General features: G+C 35.9%; 1 protein-coding gene across 1 annotated transcript in view; it reads right to left on the bottom strand.

The window, feature by feature from the left end:
- Positions 1–397: 397 nt before the first annotated feature.
- HEPH (hephaestin) overlaps positions 398–21966 on the bottom strand; it is a 104548-nt gene continuing 82979 nt past the window's right edge. The window contains exon 20 of the mRNA XM_066357323.1: positions 398–508. Within this exon, the coding sequence (XP_066213420.1) occupies positions 462–508 (47 nt within the window). The 3' untranslated portion in view covers positions 398–461. The remainder of the gene's footprint in view (positions 509–21966) is intronic.

A 21966-nucleotide genomic window follows, 5' to 3' on the forward strand; every position in this document is an offset into this window, starting at 1 on the left:
ATTCCCATACACTTGTATAAGATGAGAAATTACAAAGAAACATATTGTCTAATTAGAATTATTGATTTTTCAAAAGAATTTTGGAAGGCTTTTGCTCAGACCTACTTCAAAATACTAAAAAAAAAAATCACTTAATACAATCTGTCTCAACTAACAAAAGAAATATTTTTTAATTTCCTTAAAAAAACAAAAAGGAACAAAAGTATATAAGAAAAAAACAACTCACTAGAATAACAGTTAAATTATTTGGCTGGCTAAGTGATGTGCAAACAGTTTCACATCCTCCACCCAAACATCAAATATATAAATAACCAAGTCCACACATATAAATAACACATGTGTTATTACATATATATATATATATATATATAATACATCCACAGTCTTCTAAAAATCCACAACCCATTTTCAGGTCACAGAAAGCTTCTGTTAAAATCAATGTTGCCATAGCAACTACGATTTTAGCAGCCCCTACTGCATCTCAGGCTGTCCATTTCCCTTGGAAGATCTGACAAAACAGAAAAAAAAAAAAAAAAAAAGAAAAACAACTTTTAAAATTACACTGGAGTTAGAATTACTAGTCACTTAGCCTATAAAGTATTCCTTTGATTATTTCATTAATTTAAAACTTATTAAGTATCTATTTTGTATCAAGCACTATATGAGAAATAAAGAACAGCCCAAAATATAATTTCTGTCTTTTAGGAGTATATTGTTTATAAAAGACGGACCTGTAAACACATTTAACAAGAAAAAAAATTTAAAATGCTGATTTTCTCAAAGACCTGATGAAATGCCCAAGAAGAGGGGTGGAGGGGAGGCAATAGCCCTGGATTTGAAGACCGAAGGACTGAAGCTCTGTCCTCAGCCTTAGTCAGATACTTATTAGCCAGTACAAATAACTCAAGGAAGCAGACGGAAGTTTTCAGGGGGTGGAGTAAAGTGCAAGGAACATGTTGACTTTTAATCTTACTTCTGAGAGCCGAAACATTTCTTATTGCTGAATCATATCTTGCTGTTTTGCTGTTTCCAGCATGCACTCTTCCCAGTACAGGTCAGAGAGACTCCTGGACTCTCGTCCACTCAGGGTTTTTGCCCTAAGGCATCTTGCTGTCTCTAATTGTCTTCCTAACTCTGCATATTTTCATAACATATTCCTACAGCTGATAAAAATTATAAGGAACATGTCAAGAGAACAAAACAATGACTCAATTTCACCCAGAGAAAAATCCTGAACAGCTCCTATGCAGAGATAACATAAACATGAGCTTTAAAATGTAAGTTTTATAGGCAGAGAAGAATATGGTGAAAAGGCATTCTATGCATAAATAATAGCATAAAGCTCAGAGATGTAAGAGTGGGGTCATGTTTCAGATTTGGTTCATTATGGCTAGAAGAGAAGGTACATATGGACAGAAATGTAGTTTGAGATCAAATCATAAAGGCTTGAAATATCACACTATAGAGTTTTAACTATTTGGTAGACCATAGGGAGACATTAAAATATTTGAAGTGTTCAAATGGCAAGACCTGGTAAGATTTGAAAAATGAAAGGTAACTCTGGGTAAGAGAGGCAACAGATGGCAGGCAAGAAAACAAGTTAGGATATTATTGCTATAGTTCAAGTAAGAGATGAAGACATTGTATGAGAATTTGTAAAAGGGTAGCATAGAAAAAAATCCAATGCTAACACAGAGAAGAGATACAAACAGATGACTTGAAATGGCAGCATGAAAAGTTTCATGAACTCTTAGCTAAACAAGCATACTTAGTGAAAATTACTTAATTAAAAAACTATATAGGTTTTTTAGAGATTTTCTCAAGGACATACAACCAATAAACATGTCTTTATTTAAGAAAATTGACTAAATCTTTGTAAGAGTGAAGTCTGTGGCATTTAAAAGCCATGACCTATTCACTCCCATCTACCTCCCTACCAACTCAGTATGACAGAAGCTCCACTATGAGGAGGTTGTCGCCAAGAAGTCAAGGCTCCCATCTCTGCCTAGCTCCCAGACAAGTATCATAGTATTTCCCCAGGAGTAGAAGGCTATAAGCATTTCTCCTTATCCTGATCTTTCTGTTGCAGATTCTAAATATCAGGTAAGAGTTGCTGGAAAGTCAGTGTGTTCTTCTCTTCCACCCAGCTTCAACCCACAGGATATAGGCTTTGCCCTAGGTGTGGCAAGTTGAGAATGACAGGACTCCAATTGTATGAGCTCCAGCTACCATTTAGGGCAGAAGTTTCATAATGTAAGGCAACTGAGAATACCAGAGGCTACTACTATCCCATCCAGGACACCGTTCATAAATCAGATGTGTCACTCCAAGAGAAGTAGTCCAGTACCTCTGTCTCCAGCTCCAGAGCACTTGATTAGAGATGTGTAAGGCTGTTAGAATGGCCTAATAGCAGCTATAAAATTCTTCCCCTTATTCCAAATGACCTTATTTTTAAAGAAATATAGAGAAGTAAAAATTTAAGTGCACATTTAAAATAAGGCAGAATTGTGTAGTAAACAAGTAAGAGGAGGCTGATAGCTCTATGCTAGCAACAAGCTAAAGCCAAGACCAGCTAGTTCACCAGAAAAGGATTAGAAAAAGAGCCAACTAATGAGAGTCTTTGTTCAATCAGAACAAAATTCAGAGGCCATACTCAATACCTACCACTGCAATGGGCTCTGAATTTAATTGAATTACACTGTGGAAAAATTTATGTACCAGAATGAGGTTTAAAAAATTAGATAAAAATTGCTGGAGGCTAACATCAGGACCAGAGGCAGATTTAATGGCAGGTGCCCTGGGTGTGCGCCCTGGGCCCCAATTTCTGAAGGGTCCTGCAAAACCCCAACTTTATACTTTTTTCTAGTGACACCAAGTTTGGTTTCATATGTGTAATTTTAACATTAATAGTACATAATATTTTTTATTTATTTAAAAAATATGGTAAACATGTATTTTTATTTTTCATTTCTCTTTTTTATTTTTTAAATTATTTTTATTTATTTATTCATTTTAGAGATGAGAGAGAGAGAGAGAAAGAGAGAAGAGGGGGAGGAGCAGGATGCATCAACTCTCATATACTCCTTGACCGGACAAAGCCCAAGGTTTTGAACCAGTGACCTCAGCATTCCAAGTCAATGCTTTATCCAATGCGTCACCACCAGTCAGGCTCTCTCTCTCTTTTTTAAAGGGCCCAATATTTTCTTCTGCACTTGGGGTCTCAACCAACCTTAATTTGCTTCTGATCTGGACATGATACCAATAGAAGCAGACATCTAAGAAAACAAATCAAGGAAAGAGACAATCAAAGACATTCCCGATAAAACTACTATAAACTCAGGGTAATTTTGTACATGTCCAAATCTATGCCCTATTGGAAGATAACTCATACTGGGGAAAGTATATATTATTAAAATACAGCAAAATAAAGAAGTGCAGCCAAATAAACACTAAATAAATAAATAAATAAACAGCAACAACAACAAATGAAGAAGTGGACAGTATGCAGAATTGTTAGAAGGGCATATCTAAAATACTCAGTTCTCAGTAAAAAATAAAGACAAGTAAAGAAATAAAAAAATGTGACCCATACAAAGAAAAAAACTAGGGAACAAAAAGTGCCTGTGAAAGGATTAAATGTTGAATATAATAAATAATTCAAATTACCAATTATAAATATGTTAAAAAACTAAAGAACACTTTGCAAAATATGGAAAATGAAGATATTCTGACAATTTCATCAAGTAAAGAATAAAAATAAATAGAAATTATTAAAGAATATAGAATTATGTACAATAACTGAGATTTAAAATTCACTAGAGAAGGTTAACAGTAGATTTCAACTGGCAGAAGAATCAGTGAATTTGAGGATAGATTAATAGATACTGCAAAATCTAAATAATAGAAACAAAAAATCAGAGCCTCAGATAAATGAGGCATTATTAAGCAAATAAAATTACATGCAATGGAAGTAGCATAAGAAAATGAGAGAAAGAGTCAGAAAAATATTTAAAGTAATAATGGAAGAACATTTTCCAAGATGATGGAAAACATTAATCTACAATCAAAAAAGCTCAACAAATGTCAAGAATAAACACAAAAGCATCCACATATGAAACATCACAGTAAAGGGTGGAGGTTGGATAGTTGGGAAAACATAAGAATAAAAGGTTTAAAGCAGCAAAAATTAAACCATTCAGAAAGTGTTAGAAGGACATATTCAAAGTGCTGATAAAAAACAATTATCCTCCACCTAAAAATCTTACATCCAGCAAAACTATCTTTCAAAAATGAAGGGAAAATAGAAAGTATTCTAAAATAAACAAAACTGAGTTTGTTTTATGTTTTTGAAAGCAGAACTTTCTTAAAATATATAATAAATGAACATGTTCAGGTTGAAAGCAAGTGACACCAGACAATTATTTGGAAATATGTGAAAAAAAAAATAAAGAGCACCAGGACAAATATTGTGGAATATAAGAATAAAGACAAGATGTATATTGGAGATTTTCAGGGAGGAGAGAGAATGTGAAATTATGTATTTTATTGTTTGTTTATTTATTTATTTATTTATTTATTTATTTATTTATTTTTGTAGTGAGAAACAAGGAAGCAGAGAGACAGACTTCCACATGCACCCGACCAGGAAAGCCCACTAAGGGGTGATGCTCTGCCCATCTGGGGCATTGCATCATTGCAACTGGAGCCATCCTCAGTGCCTGGGCCAACATTGCTCCAATGGAGCCTTGGCTGCAGAAGGGAAAGAGAGAGACAGAAGGAAAGGAGAAAGGGAAGGGTGGAGAAGCAGATAGACACTTCTCCTGTGTGCCTGGCTGGGAATCGAACCTAGCACTTACACATGCCGGGCCAATGCTCTACCACTGAGCCAACCGGGCAGGGCAAGAATATGAAATTATTGCTTAAACGATATGGAAAAGGAATGATTGAAATTAAACATAGTGATAGTTTTGAAACATACTGAATATAATTAATGTCATTAAACTTTACACTTAAAATGGTTAAAATGGCATATTTTATGTTATATAGAATAGAGTTTACTCTAATAAAATTAAAAGAAAGATCTCAAATCAGTAGTAATACCTGATACCTTACAAACCTGGAAAAAAAGCAAAGAAATAGAAGGGATGACATCAGAGTAATGGCGGGGTAGGAAGCGATACCGATAAATCTCCCCCAAAACTCAACAAGATCTTCAACCAGAAACAGAAAAATCTATACTTGGAGCCTCCAGATGCTTCACAATTCACCCAAAGTTATGGTCGAGTGAAAAATTGGCTAAATATATAACCAAACCCCGAAGGAAATAGGGAGTAAGAAATGCTCCGCCTTCCTCACTAACCTAAACAGGGCGGCTTTCTCTGGTAACTGTGAATATAGAAACTGAGGCGGGCAAAGGGGGTGAATAGATCCAGGCCGCGGCACAAACGGCCGAACCAGGCTGTGGCACGGAGATCCAAGCTGAGGAAAAACTGATCCTGTGGCAACCCGGGCAATACAAGCTAACACTCGTGCCAAATCCAAACAAAGAAAGACAAGCGGGGCGGCCATTTTACCCTGTCTCCTGGTCGGCGTGCGCACAGTTAGTGGGCGAGAGATTTCTTCCTAGGCCCTGAGAGTGGGTGCCTGTATTGCCCCACGGAGAGGCAGGTTCAGAGGCCTTTCTGTGGGCCGAGGGCAGAGTCTCTGGGCAGCCCCAGCGCCCTGGGAAAGCCACGCATGGAAGGGAGTGAGAACTAATTCCAACGGTGGAGATTTTCCGTGCTGGAGGGGGTTTCACTCAGAGGGAAACGCGGCCGGCCTCATATCCTGGTTTGCGCGCGCAGATAGTGAATGAGAGATTCCTCCGAGTGCCTCGGCAGTGCGCGCCCATGTTATTGCACAGAGGGGCAGAGTCAGGGGCCTTTGTGTGGGCCAAAGCAGAATCTCTGGCCGCCCCAGCGCCTTGCAAAAGTCGCGCACGGGGACGGAGCGAGACTCAATTCCAACGCTGCAACTTTTCCCTGCGGTTGGGGGTTTCACTCAGAGCGTGAGACTGCTGGCCGGATATCCTGGTCTGCGCGCGCAGCCAGTGAGTGAGAGTTTTCTCCAAGCGCCCCGGAAGTGGGTGCCCGCCTGTGTTACCGGACAGAGTGGCAGACAGAGCCAGAGGTCTTTGAGTGGGCGGAAAGCCCGCCTGATTATGCTAGCAGCTCTGACTGACTGAGCCTTACCCAGAGCCCTGTGCTGAGTGGAAATAGAGTGGGGAGTTGCCAGCTCTTTCAGCCTCTTACTATCCAGGCAGAGGCAGCAGCAACCCCATAGCTGGATTATCAGGCTACTAATTGAGGAAGGAAAGACTAGGAGAAAGGCTCCAGGAACACGGACTCTCTCACTGTCGGAACCTATAAATGCTAATGAGCCTCGACTGCCAACGAGACTAAAGCACAATACATGACATTGCCATAGAGACTTATCAACTGCAAACCTCTACCTGAGCGTGCCAAAGGGGCAGAACCCGGGGTACAGAGTCACCGACCAGGAAGAGGGAGAGAAAAGAAAAAGCAAGAAGATAACCTCTCAAAATCAAGAATAATCGGCAGACTTTATAACCTATCCCATTTTATTATATTTGTTCGTTTATTTCTCTTATCTTCATTCTTGATACTTTTTTTCCTCCTCCAATTTGGTCATTTAACTCTCTGCCAGTCTTACTCTCTCCTCTCCTTGAACTACACTAGCCATAAGTGTTACATCTTCCATTATCTTTTCTCTTCTCTTCCTTTCTCTCTATGAGGGTTGCACTCCAAAACCCTTAACTCTCTCTCTCTCTCTCTCTCCTTTCTTTTTTCTTCTTTTAGTGGTTCCGTCTTTTTTGATCTCTCTCCTTCTTTTCTCCCTCTATATTAGTTTCTTCCTTTCTCCTTTACATCTCCTCTCATTCAAACCTCAATAACAAACAAATTATCTTATCTGGGACTCAAACTTATATTTGTGGCATTTTGGGGGGTTTTTACTTCACCTTTTTAACTCACTAGCAGTGCTCCCATCCCTGGCTCTCTATTTTATCTAGTTCTTGTTCCACTAAATACAATAGTAATTTTTTAATTTGTCCCCCCATTTTTCCATTTTCCTCTTATTCCTCTCATCATAACTCTTAGACAACCAACACCTAAAAGCAAATCATTTTATTCTTGACCCAAATTTTTTCCTTATTTGCTTTTTGTGGGTCCATACGCTCTTTTTTTTTTCTTTTTTTTCCCCCTTTATTACTTTTCCCCAATTCAGGCCCTCCATCACAGGCATTGTTTGTTATAATTCACAGTTCACCACAAGATTTTCTCAAGAAAGAGGGGAGAGGAGAGGAGAGGAAAAAAGGAGGGGGGGATAATTTCCTTTTTTAAAAATTTTTATTTTATTTTATTTTTTTTATTTCCTTATTAATTTTTTTTTAAAAAAAAAACAACTATTTTCGATTTTTTATTTTTTTATTATTTTTTTAACTTTTTATTCTTTATTAAATTTCATTAATACTATCAACAAAACCACCCTCAGATGCCATTAAGGAAGAGAAAATCGAATATCATGGATACAAAAGAAAGAGAGGTAACACAGCTAGATGAGGAAAAATCTATGGAGAAAAAATTTAATATATTGGAAACCTTGCAGCTAAATGACAGAGAATTCAAGATAGAACTCCTAAAAATCCTCTGAGATATACAAGAAAACACAAAAGGCAATTTAGGGAGCTCAGAAAACAACTCAATGAACACAAAGAATATATGTCCAAGGAAATTGAAACTATAAAAACAAATCAAACAGAGATGAAAAACTCAATTCACGAGCTGATAAACGAAGTAACAAGCTTAGCTAATAGAACAGGTCAGATAGAAGAGAGGATTAGTGAAATAGAAGACAAGCAACTTGAGGCACAACAGAGAGAAGAAGAAAGAGACTCAAAAATTAAAAAAAATGAGATAGCCCTACAAGAATTATCTGAATCCATCAAAAAGAATAACATAAGAATAATAGGTATATCAGAGGGAGAAGAGAGAGAAAATGGAATGGAGAACATACTCAAACAAATAATAGATGAGAACTTCCCAAGCCTGTGGAAAGAACTAAAGCCTCAAGTTCAAGAAGCAAACAGAACTCCGAGTTTTCTTAACCCCAACAAACCTACTCCAAGGCATATCATAATGAAATTGACATAAACCAACAGCAAAGAAAAAATTCTCAAGGCAGCCAGGGAAAAGAAGAATACAACATATAAAGGAAGGCCCACTAGATTATCATCAGATTTCTCAGCAGAAACTCTACAAGCTAGAAGAGAGTGGACCCCAATATTTAAAGTCCTGAAAGAGAGGAACTTTCAGCCACGAATACTATACCCATCAAAGCTATCCTTCAAATATGAAGGAGAAATAAAAACATTCACAGATACAGAAAAGATGAGAGAATTTATCATCAGAAAACCCCCACTCCAGGAATTACTAAAGGGGGTTCTCCAATCAGACACAAAGAACAAAAAAAAAAAAAAACAGAGCCACAAGTAAAAGCTCCAAGAAGAACACAATAAAACCAAATTTAAACTGTGACAACAACAAAAAGAAAGAGGGGGAGAAGATAGAGATTAACAGTAGCAAAGGACGATGGAGTGCAAAAGTACTCACAAAATAGTTCGCTATAATAAACAGGGTAGAGACCCTTTTCATTACTCAAAGGTAACCACCATTGAAAAAACCACCACAGAAGCACATGAGATAAAAAAGATAGCAACAGAGGAAAGATGTATGGAATACAACCAAATAAAAACAAAAGATAGAAAAACGAAAGAGAAGGATCAAACAAGACACAAAACTAACAGAAAGCAAGATATAAAATGGCAATAGGGAACTCACAAGTATCAATAATTACACTAAATGTAAACGGATTAAACTCACCAATAAAAGGCACAGAGTAGCAGAATGGATTAAAAAAGAAAATCCAACTGTATGCTGCCTACAGGAAACTCATCTAAGTAACAAGGATAAAAACAAATTCAAAGTGAAAGGCTGGAAAAAAATACTGCAAGCAAATAACATCCAAAAAAAAGCAGGTGTAGCAATACTCATATTGGATAATGCTGACTACAAGACAGGAAAAGTACTCAGAGACAAAAATGGCCATTTCATAATGGCTAAGGGGACACTGAATCAAGAAGACATAACAATTCTTAATATATATGCACCAAACCAAGGAGCACCAAAATATATAAGACAGCTACTTATTGATCTTAAAACAAAAACTGACAAATACACAATCATACTTGGAGACCTCAATACACCGCTGACGGCTCTAGATCGGTCATCCAAACAGAGAATCAACAAAGACATAGTGGCCTTAAACAAAACACTAGAGCACCTGGATATGATAGACATCTACAGGACATTTCATCCCAAAGTGACTGAGTATACATTTTTCTCCAGTGTACATGGATCATTCTCAAGAATTGATCATATGTTGGGCCACAAAAACAACATCAGCAAATTCAGAAAAATTGAAATTGTACCAAGCATATTTTCTGATCATAAAGCCTTGAAACTAGAATTCAACTGCAAAAAAGAGGAAAAAAATCCCACAAAAATGTGGAAACTAAACAACATACTTTTAAAAAATGAATGGGTCAAAGAAGAAATAAGTGCAGAGATCAAAAGATATATACAGACTAATGAAAATGACAATACGACATATCAGAATCTATGGGATGCAGCAAAAGCAGTAATAAGAGGGAAGTTCATATCACTTCAGGCATATATGAACAAACAAGAGAGAGCCCAAGTGAACCACTTAACTTCCCACCTTAAGGAACTAGAAAAAGAAGAACAAAGACAACCCAAAACAAGCCGAAGAAAGGAGATAATAAAAATCAGAGCAGAAATAAATGAATTAGAGAACAGAAAAACTATAGAAAAAATTAATAGAACAAGGAGCTGGTTCTTTGAAAAGATCAACAAATTGACAAACCCTTGGCAAGACTTACCAAGGAAAAAAGAGAAAGAACTCATATAAACAAAATCCAAAATGAAAGAGGAGAAATCACCAAGGACACCGTAGATATACAAAGAATTATTGTAGAATACTATGAAAAACTTTATGCCACTAAATTCAACAACCTAGAAGAAAGGGATGAATTCCTAGAACAATACAACCTTCCTAGACTGAGTCAAGAAGAAGCAGAAAGCCTAAACAGACCTATCAGTAGAGAAGAAATAGAAAAACCATTAAATACCTCCCCAAAAATAAAAGTCCAGGCCCTGACGGGTATACCAGCGAATTTTATCAAACATTCAAAGAAGACTTGGTTCCTATTCTACTCAAAGTCTTCCAAAAAATTGAAGAAGAAACAATACTTCCAAACACATTTTATGAGGCCAACATAACCCTCATACCAAAACCAGGCAAGGATGGCACAAAAAAAGAAAACTACAGACCAATATCTCTAATGAATACAGATGCTAAAATACTAAACAAAATACTAGCAAATCGAATACAACAACATATTAAAAAAATAATACATCATGATCAAGTGGGATTCATCCCAGAATCTCAAGGATGGTTCAACATACGTAAAACGGTTATCGTAATACACCATATCAACAAAACAAAGAATAAAAACCACATGATCTTATCAATAGACGCAGAAAACGCTTTCGATAAAATACAACACAATTTTATATTTAAGACTCTCAACAAAATGGGTATAGAAGGAAAATATCTCAACATGATAAAGGCCATATATGATAAACCATCAGCTAACATCATATTAAATGGCACTAAAACTGAAGGCTTTCCCCCTTAAATCAGGAACAAGACAGGGTTGTCCACTCTCTCCACTCTTATTTAATGTGGTACTAGAGGTTCTAGCCAGAGCAATCAGATAAGACAAAGAAATAAAAGGCATCCATATCGGAAAAGAAGAAGTAAAGGTATCACTTTTTGCAGATGATATGATCCTATACATCGAAAACCCCAAAGAATCCACAAAAAGACTACTAGAAACAATAAGCCAATACAGTAAGGTCGCAGGATACAAAATTAACATACAGAAGTCAATAGCCTTTCTATATGCCAACAATGAAACAACTGAGAACGAACTCAAAAGAATAATCCCCTTCACGATTGCAACAAAAAAAATAAAATACTTAGGAATAAACATAACAAAGAATGTAAAGGACTTATATAATGAAAACTATAAACCATTGTTAAGGGAAATCGAAAAAGATATAATGAGATGGAAGAATATACCTTGTTCTTGGCTAGGAAGAATAAATATAATCAAGATGGCTATATTACCCAAAGCAATATACAAATTTAATGCAATTCCCATCAAACTTCCAATGACGTTTTTTAAAGAAATAGAGCAAAAAATCATCAGATTTATATGGAACTATAAAAAACCCCGAATAGCCAAAGCAATCCTAAAGAAAAAGAATGAAGCTGGGGGCATTACAATACCTGACTTCAAACTCTATTATAGGGCCACGACAATCAAAACAGCATGGTATTGGCAGAAAAATAGACACTCAGACCAATGGAACAGAATAGAAAGTCCAGAAATAAAACCACATATATATAGTCAAATAATTTTTGATAAAGGGGCCAAAAACACACAATGGAGAAAAGAAAGCCTCTTCAATAAATGGTGCTGGGAAAACTGGAAAGCCACATGCAAAAGAATGAAACTGGACTACAGTCTCTCCCCCTGTACAAAAATTAACTCAAAATGGATCAAAGATCTAAACATAAGACCTGAAACAATTAAGTACATAGAAGAAGACATAGGTACTCAACTCATGGACCTGGGTTTTAAAGAGCATTTTATGAATTTGACTCCACAGGCAAGAGAAGTGAAGGCAAAAATTAATGAATGGGACTACATCAGACAAAGAAGTTTTTTCTCAGCAAGAGAAACTGATAACAAAATAAACAGAAATTCAACTAAATGGGAAATTATATTTTCAAACAACAGCTCAGATAAGGGCCTAATATCCAAAATATACAAAGAACTCATAAAACTCAACAACAAACAAACAAACAATCCAATAAAAAAATGGGAAGAGGATATGAATAGACACTTCTCCCAGGAAGAAATACAAATGGCCAACAGATATATGAAAAGATGCTCATCTTCTTTAGCTATTAGAGAAATGCAAATCAAAACGGCAATGAGATACCACCTCACACCTGTTAGATTAGCTGTTATTAGCAAGACAGGTAATAGCAAATGTTGGAGAGGCTGTGGAGAAAAAGAAACCCTCATACACTGTTGGTGGGAATGTAAAGTAGTACAACCATTATGGAAGAAAGTATGGTGGTTCCTCAAAAAACTGAAAATAGAACTACCTTATGACCCAGCAATCCCTCTACTGGGTATATATCCCAAAAACTCAGAAACATTGATACGTAAAGACACATGCAGCCCCATATTTATTGCAGCATTGTTCACAGTGGCCAGGACATGGAAACAACCAAAAAGCCCATCAATAGATGACTGGATAAAGAAGATGTGGCACATATACACTATGGAATACTACTCAGCCATAAGAAATGATGACATCGGAACATTTACAGCAAAATGGTGGGATCTTGATAACATGATACGAAGCGAAATAAGTAAATCAGAAAAAACCAGGAACTGTATTATTCCATACGTAGGTGGGACATAATAGTGAAACTAAGAGACATTGATAAGAGTGTGGTGGTTACAGGGGGGAGGAGGGAATGGGAGAGGGAAAGGGGGTGGGGAGGGGCACAAAGAAAACAAGATAGAAGGTGACAGAGGACAATCTGACTTTGGGTTGTGGGTATGCAACATAATTGAATGACAAGATAACCTGGACTTGTTATCTTTGAATATATGTATCCTGATTTATTCATGTCACCCCATTAAAAAAATAAAATTAAAAAAAAATGCAAAGAAATAAAAACACAAAGAATAATTTGAATAGAGATAAATGAAATAGAAAATAGAACACAATAAAGAGAATTCACAAAACTAAATTTGGCTTTATAAAAAGTTCAGCAAAATTGTGCAACATTTTTATTAACCTTAAACTGGGAAAATAAATCCCACAAGACTCAGAATAGTAGCTAGAAATAAAAGCATAAACATCAATTCTGACTTTGCAAAAATAAAATGAGTTCCAAGAGAATACGATAATCAGTAGTAAGACAAATTAGTTTAACAGGACAAATTTTTATACACATATGCAAAACTTACACACAAAAAAATACAGATTTTGAATCAATTTATAACAAATACAAAGATTAAATTATTGATCAAAAACTTCCCAGCTAAGAAAATATCAGGATCATATGCCTTCATGATAAATGCTTTCAAACATAAAGAAAATTGATACTAATTTTTTATAAATTTTATAAAAAATACAAGAGGAGGGAACATCTCTAACTAATGATTTGAAGCCAGATGCAACCAAATCAGACAGATATCACAAGATATGAAAACTACAGACCAATATATTTTTAATATACAAACATATGTATAGATACAAAATCTTCATTATACAAGCAAACCAGATTTATCAGAATACTAAAAGAATTGCACACTGTGACCATGTGAGATTTCCGACAATGTTCCAATATAGAAAATCAGTGTTATATATCACATTAATAAAAAATGGGGGGAAAGCATATGATTACCTCAATTAATGCAGAAAAGTAATGTATTATAATTTCATCATAAAAAGCATAGAATATATTTAAAATAACAGGCATATAATAGGTTTAAAATGATATAACTCATAGAAAAAATATAGAAGCAAATCTTCATGACATTTCATTAACAGATAAATTTTTAGATATGAAACAAAGCATATGGAAAAAAAATAAATTCCAAAACAAATGAAAACATTTGTGATTCAAAGAACAACATCAAAAGCATGTAAAGACAACTCACAGAATGGTAAATAATTTTTGTAAGTCATCCATCTGATAAGGGACTTTTGATCAAAATACATAAAGAATTCTTCCAAATTAACAATAAAAATATAAACACAGCATAAATATGGATAAAATATATATATATATATTTTTCAAAAACTATATAAATGTATAAGTGCAAAAAAGATACTAAAGTCATTAGTCATCCGAAAAGTGTTAATTAAAACCCTAATGTGATTATTGTGGCTCCGTAGTATAATTTGAAGTCAGGTAGTGTGGTACTTCCTTCTTTGTTCATTTCTCTCAGGATTGCTTTGACTATTCAAGATTTTTTATGGTTCCATACAAACCTGATGATTTGTTGTATTTCCTTAAAAAATGATTTTGGGATTTTAATGAGGATTGGGTTAAATTTGAATATTGCTTTGGGTAATTCTCCAATCCATGAACACAGAATATTTTTCCACATCATTGTGTCCTTTTCAATTTCTTTCTGTAATGATTTGTAATTTTCAGTACATAGGTCCTTCACATCCTTTGTTAAGTTTATTCCTAGGTATTTTATTTTTTTGTTGTTGTAATTGTAAAAAGAATTAGTTCTTTTAGTCATTTTCTGATGTTTCATTGTTGGTGTACAGGAAAACATTAGACTTTTGTATATTGATTGTGTATCCTATGACTTTATTGTATTGGTTTATTGTTTCTAATAGTGTTTCAGTGGAGTCTTTGAGGTTTTCTATAGACAGTCATCTACAAAAAGTGATACTTTTTTTTCTTCTTTCCCAGTATGGATGCCTTTTATTTTTTTTTCTTGCCTGATTGCTCTACTTAAGAATTCCAGAGATTCTGGAAGATGGCAGCGGTGTAGGCGGACACACAGATGCCCAGCTCTCAAAACCAAACTGGAATACAAATCAATTTAGGAAAAATCAGCATGAAAAACCAACACTGAACTGCAAGAACAGCTCTCAAAAACCAAGGAGCAAAGAGGAAGCCACAATAATCCTGGTAAGGAGTGCCTGAATCTCCTCTGCTTACAGGAACGGAAGGGGGGGGTGAGGCTGAGAGCCCAGAGAGGATTTCACAGAGGAAAAAGAGCAGAAACTACTGCTCACAGCCACTTACCTGGTGACCAGGGAGCAAGGTGGGTTGAAAAGACCAGCTTATCTCCCAAGTGGAAAGGACAGGGAGAGGGACAGACTGTGAGGGGCTAAGGTATGCAAGAAATGAAATAAAAAAGCTGACTCATTCATGCTGGAGGTGGCCATAGCTGGGGGAGGGACTGAACCTTTCACAAAACAGAGCTGAAGTGCTTCCGGATCAGAGATCTCCAGACATCTATCCAGCTCCAATCAGTGCAACAAGACACAGCTGAAAACAAGAAGTGGGGAGGAGGGGCAGTAACTCAGGTCTCCATGGAGATCTGAGATACACCTCCCCCTACTGAAGCTGAGAAAAAACCCAGCCCCCAGTGAGATTAGTTGGTGGAAGGGACCTTCAGCGTCTCAGGTTACACCACAGCATTCCTGGTTACAGTTCCAAGGAAGCCCCATGCTGAGATCAGTTAACAAGACTATCACCTGTTAAGAAAACAAACAAATCAAGACTTCAAAGCTGCCCAAATCCAAAAGTGGATTACAAATAATAGCTGATACCAACCCAAGAAGACCTAGAAATAACACAACTGAAAACTGGAGGCAGACAACACCAAGCCTAGACTCAACCAACTCTACAAATAAAACAAACAAAAAAAAGAAGATGAGAAGACAAAGGAGTGCAATCCAAATGAAATCACAAGAGACACCTTCGAGAGATGAACTGAGTGATATGTCAATAATAAAACTTCCAGATGCGGAGTTCAAAATAATGATTGTAAGGATGCTTAGGGATCTTAGAACAACAATGGAGGAGCAGTTTGAAAACCTAAATAAAGAAATAGCAAGTATAAAAAAGAATCAGTTGGAGACGACAAATACAATATCAGAAATAAAGACCACAATGGAAGGAATTAAAAACAGGATAGATAGAGCAGAGGATCGAATCAGCGAGTTAGAGGACAGCTGGATGAAGGCATGAAAGCGAGAAGAAAAGAGAAAAAAGACTCAAAAAGTAGGAGGAAACTCTTAGAGAGCTCTGTGACAACATGAAGAGAAATAACATCCGCATCATAGGGGTTCCTGAAGAAGAAGAAAAAGAACAAGGGATAGAGACATTGTTCAATCATATCATAGCTGAAAACTTCCCTAAATTAATGCAAGAGAAACTCTCACAAATCCAAGAAGCACAGAGGACTCCATTAAAGAGAAACCCAAAGAAACCTACACCAAGACACATCATAATTAAAATACCAAAGCTAAGCGATAAAGAGAAAATATTAAAAGCTGCAAGAGAAAAAAAGTTATCACCTACAAAGGAGCCCCCATAAGGATGACATCTGACTTCTCAAAAGAAACACTTGAGGCCAGAAGGGAATGGCAAGAAATATTCAAAGTAATGTAGAACAAGAACCTAAAACCAAGACTACTTTATCCAGCAAGGCTATCGTTTAAAATCCAAGGAGAAATAAAAAGCTTCCCAGACAAAAAACAACTCAAGGAATTCATTACAACCAAACCAATGCTGCAGGAAATATTAAGGGGCCTGGTGTAAACAGATCAAAGTGGGAAAAGAATAGAGAGAAAAAAAAAAAGGAATACACCTTTAAAGAAGAAAATGGCAATAAACAACTACATATCAATAATAACCTTAAATGTAAATGGATTAAATGATCCAATCAAAAAACATAGGGTAGCTGCGTGGATAAGAAAACAGGACCCATACATATGTTGTCTACAAGAGACACACCTTAGAACAAAAGACACACATAGATTGAAGGTAAAAGGATGGAAAAAAACGTTTCATGCAAACGGAAATGAAAAAAAAGCTGGGGTAGCAATACTTATATCAGACAAATTGGACTTTAAAACAAAGAATATAGTAAGAGATAAAGAAGGCCACTACATAATGATAAAGGGAGTAATCCAACAGGAAGATATAACTATTATAAATATCTATGCACCTAATATAGGAGCACCTAAATATATAAAGCAGACTTTGATGGATTTAAATGGTGAGATCAACAGCAATACTATAATAGTAGGGGATTTCAATACCCCACTATCATCACTAGATAGATCCTCAAGAAAGAAAATTAACAAAGAAACAGCAGACTTATTGGAAACACTAGATCAACTTGATTTAATAGATATTTTCAGAACCTTTCACCCTAAAGCAGCAGAATATACATTCTTTTCAAGTGCTCATGGTACATTCTCTAGGATAGACCACATGTTAGGGCACAAAAGTGCTCTCAACAAATTTAAGAAGACTGAAATCATATCAAGCACTTTCTCCGATCACAACGGCATGAAACTAGAAATGAATCACAACAGAAAAGCTCAAAAATTCTCAAACACATGGAAACTAAATAGCTGGTTGTTAAATAATGAATGGATTAAAGAAGATCAAAGAAGAAATAAAAAAATTCCTAGAAACGAATGACAATGAGCATACAACAACTCAAAATTTATGGGACACAGCGAAAGCAGTGCTGAGAGGGAAGTTCATAGCACTACAGGCACACTTTCAGAAGCTAGAAAAAGCTCAAATAAACAACTTAACCCTGCATCTAAAAGAATTAGAAAAAGAACAGCAAGTAAAGCCCAAATGTAGTAGAAGGAAGGAAATAATAAAGATCAGAGAAGAAATAAATGACATAGAGGCTAAAGAAACAATACAGAAGATCAATGAAACTAGGAGCTGGTTCTTTGAAAAGGTAAACAATATTGATGAACCTTTAACTAGACTCACCAAGAAAAAGAGAGAGAGGACTCAAATAAATAAAATTAGAAATGAGAGAGGAGAAATAACAACTGACATAACAGAAATACAAAATATTGTAAGAAAATACTATGAAGAACTGTATGCCAAAAAACTAGACAACCTAGATGAAATGGACAAATTCCTTGAAACATACAATCTTCCAAAAATCAATCTGGAAGAATCAGAAAACCTAAACAGACCCATTACAACAAAGGAGATCGAAACAGTTATCAAAAAACTCCCAACAAAGAAAAGTCCAGGGCCCGATGGCTTCACAACAGAATTCTACCAAATATTCAAAGAAGATCTAACTCCTATCTTTCTCAAACTATTTCAAAAAATTCAAGAGGAAGGAAGAGTTCCAAGCTCCTTTTATGAGGCGAGCATAATTCTGATTCCAAAACCAGGCAAAGACAACACAAAGAAAGAAAATTATAGGCCAATATCTCTGAAGAATATAGATGCTAAAATCTTCAACAAAATATTAGCAAACCGGATCCAACAATATATGGAAAAAATCATACACCATGATCAAGTGGGATTTATTCTGGGGAGGCAAGGCTGGTACAATATTCGTAAATCAATCAATGTGATTCATCACATAAACAAAAAGAAGGAGAAAAACCATATGATAATTTCAATAGATGCAGAAAAAGCATTTGATAAAATCCAGCACCCATTCATGATCAAAACTCTCAGCAAAGTGGGAATACAGGGAACATACCTCAACATGATAAAAGCCATCTATGAGAAACCCACAGCCAACATCATACTCAATGGGCAAAAATTAAAAGCAATACCCTTAAGATCAGGAACAAGGCAGGGGTGTCCCCTTTCACCACTCTTATTTAACATGGTCCTGGAAGTCCTAGCCACAGCTATCAAACAAGAAGAAGAAATAAAAGGCATTCAAGTTGGAAAAGAAGTAATAAAACTATCATTATTTGCAGATGATATGATATTGTATATAGAAAACCCTAAAGTCTCAGTCAAAAAGCTACTGGACCTGATAAATGAACTCAGCAAAGTGGCAGGATATAAAATCAATACTCAGAAATCAGAGGCATTTTTATACATCAACAATGAACAGTCAGAAAGAGAAATTAAGGAAACAATCCCCTTCACTATTACAACCAAAAAAATACAGTACCTAGGAATAAACTTAACCAAGGAGACTAAAGACTTGTACTTGGAAAATTACAAAGCATTGATAAAAGAAATCAAGGAAGATACAAACAAGTGGAAGCATATACCGTGCTCATGGTTAGGAAGAATAAACATCATTAAAATGTCTATATTACCCAAAGCAATCTATAAAATCAATGTAATACCAATTAAAATACCAATGACATACTTCAAAGATATAGAACACATATTCCAAAAATTTATATGGAACCAAAAGAGAACACGAATAGCCTCAGGAATCTTAAAAAAGAAGAATAAAGTGGGAGGTATCACACTTCCTGATATCAAGTTATACTACAAGGCCATTGTACTCAAAACAGCCTGGTACTGGCATAAGAACAGGCATATAGATCAATGGAACAGAACAGAGAACCCAGAAATAAACCCACAGTTCTATGGACAACTGATATTTTACAAAGGAGGCAACGAAATACAATGGAGTAAAGACAGCCTCTTTATCAAATGGTGTTGGGAAAATTGGATAGCTACCTGCAAAAAAAAGAAACTAGATCACCAGCTTACACCACTTACAAAAATAAACTCAAAATGGATAAAAGACTTAAATGTAGGCCATGAAACCATAAGCATCTTAGAAGAAAACATAGGCAGTAAGCTCTCCAACATCTCTCGGAACAATATATTTGATGATTTATCTCCATGGGGAAGTGAAATAAAAGACAGGATAAACAAATGGGACTATATCAAACTAAAAAGCTTTTGCACAGCTAAAGACAACAAGAACAGAATAAAAAGACAAACTACACAATGGGAGAACATATTTGACAATACATCTGATAAGGGGCTAATAACCAAAATTTATAAAGAACTCGTAAATCTCAACACCAGCAAGATAAACAATCCAATCCAAAAGTGGGCAAAAGAGATGAATAGACACTTCTCCAAAGAAAATATACAGATGGCCAACAGGCATATGAAAAAATGCTCAACATCACTAATCATTAGAGAAATGCAAATTAAAACCACAATGAGATATCACCTCACACCAGTCAGAATGACGCTCATCAACAAAACAACACAGAATAAGTGCTGGCGAGGATGTGGAGAAAAGGGAACCCTCCTGCACTGCTGGTGGGAATGCAGACTGGTGCAGCCTCTGTGGAAAACAGTATGGAGATTCTTCAAAAAACTGAAAATCAAACTGCCTTTTGACCCAGCTATCCCACTTTTAGGAATATACCCCAAGGACACCATAGAACGGCTCGAAAAGGAGAAATGCACCCCCATGTTTGTGGCAGCATTGTTCACAATATCGAAGATCTGGAAACAACCCAAGTGTCCGTCAGAGGACGAGTGGATTAAAAAGCTTTGGTACATATATACTATGCAGTACTACTGAGCCATAAGAAATGATGACATCGGACCCTTTACAATAACATGGATGGACCTTGATAACATTATACGGAGTGAAATAAGTAAATCAGAAAAAAAACTAAGAACTATATGAATCCATACATAGAAGGGACATAAAAATGAGACTCAGAGACATGAACAAGAATGTGATGGCAACAGGGGTGGGGGATGGGGGGAGGGGGGATGGGGGAAGAAGGAGAGAGGGTTGGGGGAGGGGAGGGGCACAAAGAAAACCAGATAGAAAGTGACAGAAGACAATTTAACTTTGGGGGAGGGGTATACAGCACAATCAAATGTCAAAATAATCTAGAGATGTTTTCTCTCAACATATGTACCCTGATTTATCAATGTCACTGCATTAAATTTAATTAATAAATTAAATTTACAAGAACTACATGATTCCATACATTGGTGGAACATAAAAACGAGACTAAGAGACATGGACAAGAGAGTGGTGGTTACCAGGGGTGGGGGGAGTGAGAACGCAGGAGGGAGGGAGGGAGAGAGTTAAGGGGAGGGGGAGGGGCACAGAGAAAACTAGACAGAGGGTGACGGAGGACAATCTGACTCTGGGTGAGGGGTATGCAACATAATTTAATGACAAGATAACCTAGACATGTTTTCTTTGAATATATGTACCCTGAATTATTAATGTCATCCCATCAACATTAATAAAAATTTATAAAAAAAAATTAATTAATAAATTAAATTTAAAAAAAAAAAGAAAAAAAAAAGAATTCCAATACTCTGTTGAATAAGAGTGGAGAGAGTGAGCAGACTTGTGTTTTTCCTGATTTTAGAAGTAAAACCTTCAGTTTTTCAATATTTGGTTCATTGGTTCATGGTTTCTCATATATGGCCTTTATTATTTTGAGGTAATTTCCTTCTATACACATTTTATTGAGTGTTTTAAACATAAAAGGATATTGTACTTATTGAATTTCTTTTTTTGCATCTACTGGTAAGATTAAATTATTGTTCTTTGTTATGTTGTTGTGGTATATCACATTGATAAATTTATGTGTGTAGAACCATTCTTGTGCTACTGGAATAAATTTTACTTAATCATGATGTATTTTTTAATGTATTGTATTAGATTTGTTAGTATTTTTTTAGTATTTGCTTCTGTATTCATTAGAGATATTGGTCTATGGCAGGGGTCCCCAAGCTACAGCCTGCGGGCCACATGCGGCCCCCTGAGGCCATTTATCTGGCCCCCGCCGCACTTCTGGAAGGGTACCTCTTTCATTGGTGGTCAGTGAGAGGAGCATAGTTCCCATTGAAATATTGGTCAGTTTGTTGATTTAAATTTACTTGTTCTTTATTTTAAATATTGTATTTGTTCCCATTTTGTTTTTTTAGTTTAAAATAAGATATGTGCAGTGTGCATAGGAATTTGTTCATAGTTTTTTTTTATAGTCCGGCCCTCCAACGGTCTGAGAGACAGTGAATTGGCCCCCTGTGTAAAAAGTTTGGTCTATGGTTTTCTTTTTTTGTACTGTCCTTGCCAGGTTTTAGTATCAGGGTTATGTTGACCTCACAAAACATGTTTGGGAGTATTGCTTCTTATTCTATATTTTGGAAGATTTTGAGAAAGATAGGTACCAAATC

The sequence above is a fragment of the Saccopteryx leptura genome, chromosome X (genome assembly GCF_036850995.1).
Source record: "Saccopteryx leptura isolate mSacLep1 chromosome X, mSacLep1_pri_phased_curated, whole genome shotgun sequence".
NCBI classification, from domain to species: Eukaryota; Metazoa; Chordata; class Mammalia; order Chiroptera; family Emballonuridae; genus Saccopteryx; species Saccopteryx leptura.